Genomic DNA, 7,760 nt, shown 5'->3' on the forward strand with positions numbered 1-7,760 from the left:
GCAGAGCTCACACTGGAGAATTCAAATCTGCCCTGGGGCTGCTGAGCAGTACTTATTTCCCATAACCTTTCCAGTTCCGCCTAGTCCACCAAGGGCTGTGTTAAGCTCAAGAGAAAGTTTATCCAGTTAACATGTGAGACTTTAAATGTACTCCAAAGGTTTTACCTTTTATTATAGAACTTCGTACACAAAAGTAAGAAGACTCCGAGGATAACCCCGCCCCCCACACACACATACACCTATACTCAGCGTCAACAATGATCAACATTTTGCCCATCTTGTTTTATCTATTGACATTCTCCCTGTTTTTTTGGTGAATATTCTGAGTATTTAAGAGCAATTCTTGGACATCTCACCAATAAATTAAATGGTACTGATTAAATGGTGTTTGAAATATAACAAATAGATGGTCGTCCCTACTTTCGAACATATGAGTTAGTTTTGAGTCTAGAAGTTGAGACCCACGGGTATAGCCCAGCCCCCTAGTTTTACAATGGAGAGAACTCAGGAGGAGTGAGTCACCCCATGTTGGTGCTTGAGCGCGAACCAGGGAGAAGTGGGCCCTCTCCGCTGCCCGGTGAGTGATGGGACCGGGCTGGTGACGGACTTTCCAGGCTCGGTCCCTCGGAGGAGGCGGAGAACTCTCCAGTCACTGCCAGCAGGAAGAATCCGAAACGTTACCCACACGCACCTCTGGAAGGGAAGGCCGGTTGCGCGACGGGCCGAGGGGATGCAGCGGGATCCTGGGCCATGCAAGCTGCGGTCACTGGAGCGGGGGATTCTGGGCGGCTGTCCGGGGCGGGGTACCGGGGGCTGGGTGCCCTCGAAAGAAGAGGAGGCCTGCTCCCGTGACCGGCGAGATATCTCGGGGCCGAGGACAGACTAGGGCCCGGGTCGCCCCTCCGCCACTCCCGGGCCCCACGTGTGGAACCAGCCAGTGAGGCACGCTCGGCTTCCGCGCCCAGGGCTGGGAACAGGAAGTCATTTCCCTCGGGAGCGGCGCTGCGCGCAACGCTGCAGGTGCGGAGCTCCAGGTGCACAGGCAGCAGGTGCAGAGGACTAGGTGAGCGCGGGTAGCGGCTCCGGAACGCCAGCTAGGGCGCCGCAGCATGCGGTTAGGCAAGGCGTGAGGTGGGTTTTTGCCAGGGGGAGGAAGCCCGAGGAAGGAGCTGTGCATTGAGGCCCCTCCCTGCAGCTGAACACCTCCATCTTTGTCACCTTCTACCAGTGTCTGGCGACCGAGCCGCCAGAAGGGTCTCGAATGGAGGACCCGGCGGACACATTGAGGTTTGGCCGGGGCGGTGCGGCCTCCGACCTCTGGGAACGCTGCTGGGAATCTCGGGTTTGGAAAATGGCTGGGAGCCGTGAAAGCGGATGAAAGGAGGGAACTGCAACGAGGTTTGGGAAGAGAGAGCTGGGGCTGGGTAGAGAGGACTCGGAGCTGCAGGGTATTGGGGGTTGTCTCTAGCGGCGGAGGGACGCGGAATGGTGCCAAGGCTCGCGGGTGGGGCGCAGTCAGGCCGGGGGATCCGGGACGTAGTGGACCTGCAGGAGAGCCCAGTAGAGGGAGTTAGAGGGATTTAGCCTCCGGAGGAGACGGAGCTGGCAGGGCTTGCAGGAAGGAGGCCGAGGTTCAAGCACCCATAGGAACTTTCCGCGGCTGCCGAGATCCCCCACCATCAGCTGGCGGGGAGAGCACATGGGCTGGGAGGCGGCAGAGACCCCGACGCAAGCCTGACTCTGAAGGCCGATTCTCTGGGGTTACGGCTTTAAGCGTGACATCTGGCCTGCGGGCTCTTTAAGCAAGGAGTTGGGGGCGTGTCAGGAAATGAGTCCCGGGCCCGCCCCGCGGGAGGAGGGGCCTCGGATGTCCTGCGACTCTCAGGCTGAGCCGGATCCTGCGTCGGAGAAAGCAGAACGCCACGGCTAGCGCCGGCCTGGCCTTTCCCTGCGGCCTTCGGACCCCGTCTAGAGCACCTCTGACCTCCCCTACACCCCTCTTTCCAGACTCCCCGCACTCCCTCCCTCCATTCAGGTCCCTGCAGGCCTCCTCCTCTCTCCCTGCAAACTCCGCTCTTCCACAGCAGCCCATGCCTCCCTCTCTCGGCACCTATTCCCCACGCCGTCCTCTGCTCTTTTCAAGCACCTTCGCCCTGCATTCTTCCTTTTCTCGCCTTCCATTCCTCTCCCCTCCCTTCTTCCTGCAACTCCTCCCTACTAGGCCCCAGCCTTTTCTTCCTTGACAGGTCATTTGCATGATCGCCACCTCTTCCCTTTGTCCTATCTCATGTGCCCCCTCAGGGTAGGAGCAGGTTGTGCGGCTCACCCCAAAGAAGAACCTCCCATCCAAGAGGACGGTGGAGAAGCCTCTAGGCCTTACCCCTTGTGACAGTTGAGGGCTTTCATTTGCAGAAAGAAGCGAGCTCACTGCTCTGTACTCCAGTAAATCAGTTCTGGCTATAGGGTGACCCAGCTCCTCTGCTATCATGAACAGGGCCCCCCTGAAGCGCTCCAAGATCCTGCACATGGCGCTGATGGGGGCTTCCGACCCCTCCAGTGAGGCAGAGGCCAGCGAGGAGAAGCCCTTTCTGCTTCGGGCACTGCAGATCGCACTGGTGGTCTCTCTCTACTGGATCACCTCCATCTCCATGGTGTTTCTTAACAAATACCTACTGGACAGCCCCTCCCTGCAGCTGAACACCCCCATCTTTGTCACCTTCTACCAGTGTCTGGTGACCACACTGCTATGCAAAGGCCTCAGCACACTGGCCGCTTGCTGCCCTGGTGCGGTGGACTTCCCCACCCTGCGCCTGGACCTCAGGGTAGCCCGCAGCATCTTGCCCCTGTCAGTTGTCTTTATCGGCATGATCACCTTCAATAACCTCTGCCTGAAGTACGTGGGCGTGGCCTTCTACAACGTGGGACGCTCCCTCACCACCGTCTTCAATGTGCTGCTCTCTTACCTGCTGCTCAAGCAGACTACCTCCTTCTATGCCTTGCTCACCTGCAGCATCATCATCGGTGAGTGGTCAGTCAGGGCCATGGAAAATGGGGCAGGGGGGTGAAGGGGGTGGGACTGAAATCCTATGGAACAACCCTGCCAAATATCTTTGGACTTTATCTGTCCCACCTCCCTTGATGCCATGGTAATATGAGGAAGAGCCTGAGACCCAGAGAAAGCAAATAATTTGCTCTCGGACACCCAGCAACTTAGGGGCCCAGCTAGGGCCCCCCATACAAGGTAGGATTATAATCTATATTTCACAGAGGGAAAACCAAGGCACAGAGAGGTTAAGTAACTTGTCACACAGCTAATAAGTAGCAGAGCTGGGATCTGATCTCCAGCAATCAGGCTCCATACTCTTGACCACTATTTCTATTGCTACTCAAGAGCTCAAGTGTCCTGACTCCCCATCCAGTGGTCTTTCTAGAAAACAGTGCACCCTTTAATAAATATTCGATCACACTGACCTTGCAGGCTCACTATAACACCTGAGACAGTGTCAAGAGATATGCTTTGAGATATGCCTTAGCTGTCTTCACAGACTTGACCCTCAGAAAATAACAGTTATTGATGAGGACATTGCATTAATCATTTCACCTGTATGATCTCCTTTGTTCCCAAAAGGTCCCTGGGTAGTGGCATCACCATGATCATCTCCATCCAAACAAGAAAACTGAGGCTCAGAGAGGTTAAGTTACTTGCCCAGGGCCACACAGCTAGGAAGTAGCCAGGCGGAGATGCAAACACAGACTGGCCAGACTGCTGGGCCTGTCCTTCTAACCACTCTGTCCTTGTCCCCTACATGTTAAAGCTGCACTATCTAATACAATAGTCAGTGGCCACATGTCTATTTCAATTTAAATTCCATCAGGTCCTCAAATAACATCATTTCCTTATACCATTGATGAGATGCATGGGAACTTAACTCTTGTTTATATCAATTAACCTATGGCAAAATCAGTTTAGTTATATGGCAATTCAGTTGCAGAACCTATGGATGTTAAGTGAAGACTCAGTGCAATTCAAATTAAATGAAATTTTGAAAATTCAGTTTCTCAGTTACGGGTGTTGTAACCTAATTCTCTAGCCACATTTCAAATGCTCAGTAGCCACATGTGGCCAGTGGTGACTGTACTGGACAACACAGATTATAGAACATTTATTGTTTCATTGTAGCACACTGGGTAAGAGCACCCCCAGCACCCCCTACCCCTCCTGGGGCTCTGTCACCCAGGAATGAGATCTTTCTTTAAACCTGTTCAGGTTTTTCCTGGTGCCGTAAGGTTCGTCTTCATTGACCTACATATTCTTTGCTGGTGTCTCAGAGGCCCAGGCCACAGTGCACTGGCTGCAGGAGCGGGAGCCTATCCCATGCCACCTGCCCCAGAAATTGTTCCCTTTGTTGAGCAACTGCTGGATCCAAGGCTGCTCAGTCTAGCCCAAGATTGGGAGCATAGAGGGGAGCAGGGTGGGGGTTAAAGCGGAAGGACTGCTAAGCCCCCTGACAGATCTCTCTCAGCTGCTGTGCGCACCCACCCTCCCATCTGGGGAAGGCCTCACAGTCTCCCACACTTTTCCAAATGCCCCAGGGATCTACACTTTAGGGGTGTGTGTGTGTGTGTGTGTGTGTTTTGGGGGGAGGTGTTCTTGGTGGGAGAATTCGCGTGCAGGAAGGTGACAGCACTTGGGAAACTAGGCCCAAGTCTGAAAAGTAATCAAAGTAGCTGATGGCGAGATAGGTTCTGAGAAGTTGCATTTGCTGGCTGGCCTGGTGCGGCAGGGGCCAGGGGAGCCTAGGACCTGGCCCCTCACTGCAGTGTTCCCCCTCCCCTGCTCCTTGTGGGCAAAGATGGGTAACAAGCAACTACTCCAGGTCTCCTCCTCCTGCACCCCAGGTCACACTGTACCTTTCAAAACTCCTTCTGGCCGAGAGTCCCTCTGGGGTCTGGAAACTTGAGGCAGCAGTCCCTCCTGGACTTGGAAGGTAACCAGCAGGAGGCTGGAAATGCTCTGGCTAAGCCCCCCACCCCCACCCCATGTCCCCTGAACAGGTCTGTGGGTCACCTGTTTGCATAGGCCTTGCAAAGAAAGAGGATGCTGGGAATGAGTCCCTACAAAGTAGTAGGAGCCTTGGCTCTAATCTTCACAACCACCTCCAAAACAACTCCATTCACTCATTTTTTCTTTCAACAAATGTTAATTGGGGTGGGGAGGGAGAGGTGGTTGGGGAGGGAGGCCATCCAAGCAGGCCTTCTTGAAGGAAGTACTAGATGGATGTAAGGAAGGAGTGAGGAGAGAATGTTCTAGGCAGAAGAAAGAACATGTGTACTTCTTCATGCCGAGCCCGAGTGAGACTCACCAGACACAAGGCTGCCCAGATTAAGTGAGTCTGAAATATTTCCTGAGAGCAGCGAGGTGGCATGGAGGGGCTTTAATTCAGGACAGGAGCTGAGCAAATCTGTACTTCATGACGATCTTTCTGATTACAAGATGGAGAGTAGATTGGTTGGAGAGGGGGTCAAGAGACTGACCCAGATCTCTGCAGCCGAAGGAAATGGGAGCTCAAAGAGGTTAGGTAAACTTGTCCCGGGCCACCCAGCATGTGGAAGATTCAGCCCTGCCTTCTGAGAAGGTGGGGTCTAGCTTAAGAGACTGTACTGTCCCCGTGGGCAGGTGCCTAGCAACACAGGAATCTTAAAGGAAAGTGCAGGCAGGAAGAGGTCTGGGGGCTGGAGATATCAGGAAATACTTCTGCTCTAGAGAGGCCAACTTTGACCTTGAAGAATGAATAGAAACTCTCGGAGGAGGAGGGTGTTTCTGGTGCAAGATATGAACAAGGACACTGAGCCACAGCGTGAGAAGCAGGGGATAGGGGATGACTCAGGGTGATCGTGGGACAGAGCAGCTGGCAAAGGTACAGGAAGCCCAGGTGCCAGGCAGAGGAGTGTGGACTTGATGGTGGGCAGTGGAGCCACGGAGGCTCTGTGAGTAGGAGGTGACACAAGATGAGAGTCTCGGAAAGTGTGACTGTCCCAGATGACCTCGGGCCACAAATGATTCTAACTCATTGTAGGCTCCCATTTTACAGACAAGGAAGCCAAGCCTCTGAGACTTTAAATCACTTTCATCCTTCAGAACTCAGTTCAGATGCTACTTTCCAGACTCCCCAGGCCAGCATAGTCACCCAGTCATGGGTTCTCACAGCAGCCTGTACTGTTTTATAGACCTCATTACAATTGTAACTAAAGAAGTAATTGAGAAATGAATCATTTTAACATCTTTCTCCTCTGCTAGAAAGCAAGCTCCATGAGAAGGGCTCATGTCCTGGGCCACTTCCCCAGCCCTTGCATGGCGCTTTGCATGTAGCAGAGAACTTTGGACACATTTATTGCAGGGAGAGCAGAAAGGATGCGAGGATGAGGGCAGCATTACAGTCTGTGAACTTCGGTGGCAAAATTCTCCATCCTTCTTCCTCCCATCCTCATCCCCCTCACCCTTCTCCTCTCCCTGCTGCAGGCGGCTTCTGGCTTGGTGTGGACCAGGAGGAAGCAGAAGGCACCCTGTCCTGGACGGGCACCCTCTTCGGCATACTCGCCAGCCTCTGCGTCTCGCTCAACGCCATCTACACCAAGAAAGTGCTCCCGGCGGTGGACGGCAGCATCTGGCGCCTGACCTTTTACAACAATGTCAACGCCTGCGTCCTCTTCCTGCCCCTGCTCCTGCTGCTGGGGGAGCTTCAGGCCCTCTGCCACTTTGCCCAGCTGGGCAGCGCCCACTTCTGGGGCATGATGACGCTGGGAGGCCTGTTTGGCTTCGCCATTGGCTATGTGACAGGACTGCAGATCAAGTTCACCAGTCCCCTGACGCACAACGTGTCGGGCACAGCCAAGGCCTGTGCCCAGACGGTGCTGGCCGTCCTCTACTACGAGGAGACCAAGAGCTTCCTCTGGTGGACGAGCAACATGATGGTGCTAGGCGGCTCCTCTGCCTACACCTGGGTCAGGGGCTGGGAGATGAAGAAGATTCAGGAGGACCCCAGCCCCAAAGAGGACGAGAAAAGCAGCCTGGGGGTGTGAGCTCCTTCGGGGACCCTGGGACAGCCCGGCCTGGGGAAAATGCCCGTGAATGCAGTGAAGTTGTCCCTTTGGACTCAGAGAGCATGGCCTGGAGGGGAATTCTTTACAGACCTCATGGGAATCTGGTGGTCAAAATGGAACCAATGTTTTCAATTAATGTCAGAACGTTGCCAATCCTGTCTGTAACCCCTTTCCTATTCCTGGGGGTTTGTGTTCCCCTAGGGAGGAGGGACCCCCATGGGAATAGCCAACTAGGTTCTCTGGAAGAGCATAGCTCTCGGGGAGTAGGAGAGGAGCAGCACCCCCTCTTGTCTCCCTCCCAGAGCCTTCTACCTCCACATGACTTTTGGGGTTGGGGATGGACCACAACCTTTAAGGGACAGTATGGCGAAGCCAGTAAATCTTCACTTATACTCAGGGAGATGGGGGTGTGACCCTACCACAGGCCAACTGAAGGAATTTAGGAAACTTCCCATCTCTGGGCCCCAGGTCAGGCAGCTCAGCTTTGTCCCCACAAACCAGGCTTCTTTTGGATGGAAGTGTGGGCTGGGCTGAGGGAAGAAATGGATAAGTGTTCTCTCTTCTCTGCACAGAGACTAGCAGGCCCCATGGAAGGGGGCAAAAGATCAGTTGTACCTGTGCCTGATCCTAGCACCCCAGGGCTGCTGGGAAGTGGCCTG

At 54.3% G+C, this 7,760-nt stretch overlaps 2 protein-coding genes across 5 annotated transcripts in view; both read left to right on the forward strand.

Moving 5' to 3' along the window:
- The first annotated feature begins 930 nt into the window (after window positions 1-930).
- LOC105290005 (GDP-fucose transporter 1) lies at window positions 931-7,242 on the forward strand. Of its 4 annotated transcripts, XM_023528700.1 has the most exons (4): window positions 931-1,063; window positions 1,229-1,398; window positions 2,495-3,021; window positions 6,521-7,242. In XM_023528700.1, the coding sequence occupies exons 3-4, from the start codon at window positions 2,526-2,528 to the stop codon at window positions 7,078-7,080; spliced, it is 1,056 nt and encodes a 351-aa protein (XP_023384468.1). In that variant the 5' UTR covers window positions 931-1,063; window positions 1,229-1,398; window positions 2,495-2,525; the 3' UTR covers window positions 7,081-7,242. The 4 variants fall into 4 exon arrangements, with proteins under 4 accessions (XP_023384468.1, XP_011355174.1, XP_023384467.1 ...); XM_011356872.2 differs by lacking the exon at window positions 1,229-1,398; XM_023528699.1 differs by lacking the exon at window positions 931-1,063 and having other exon boundaries at window positions 1,102-1,398.
- Window positions 7,243-7,688: 446 nt separating this feature from the next.
- The window catches only part of LOC105290069 (GDP-fucose transporter 1-like), a 1,766-nt gene continuing 1,694 nt past the window's right edge, over window positions 7,689-7,760 (forward strand). The window contains exon 1 of the mRNA XM_011357031.2: window positions 7,689-7,752. Within this exon, the coding sequence (XP_011355333.1) occupies window positions 7,689-7,752 (64 nt within the window). The remainder of the gene's footprint in view (window positions 7,753-7,760) is intronic.

The sequence above is a fragment of the Pteropus vampyrus genome, unplaced genomic scaffold, assembly GCF_000151845.1.
Source record: "Pteropus vampyrus isolate Shadow unplaced genomic scaffold, Pvam_2.0 Scaffold31, whole genome shotgun sequence".
Lineage (NCBI taxonomy): Eukaryota > Metazoa > Chordata > Mammalia > Chiroptera > Pteropodidae > Pteropus > Pteropus vampyrus.

Bases quoted from the DNA above. Each gene is read 5' to 3' on its own strand.
- LOC105290005 (XM_011356871.2), top strand. From the start codon at position 2,487: ATGAACAGGGCCCCCCTGAAGCGCTCCAAGATCCTGCACATGGCGCTG. The intron at 3,022-6,520 runs GTGAGTGGTCAG...TCCCTGCTGCAG, and splicing joins CACCTGCAGCATCATCATCG to GCGGCTTCTGGCTTGGTGTG.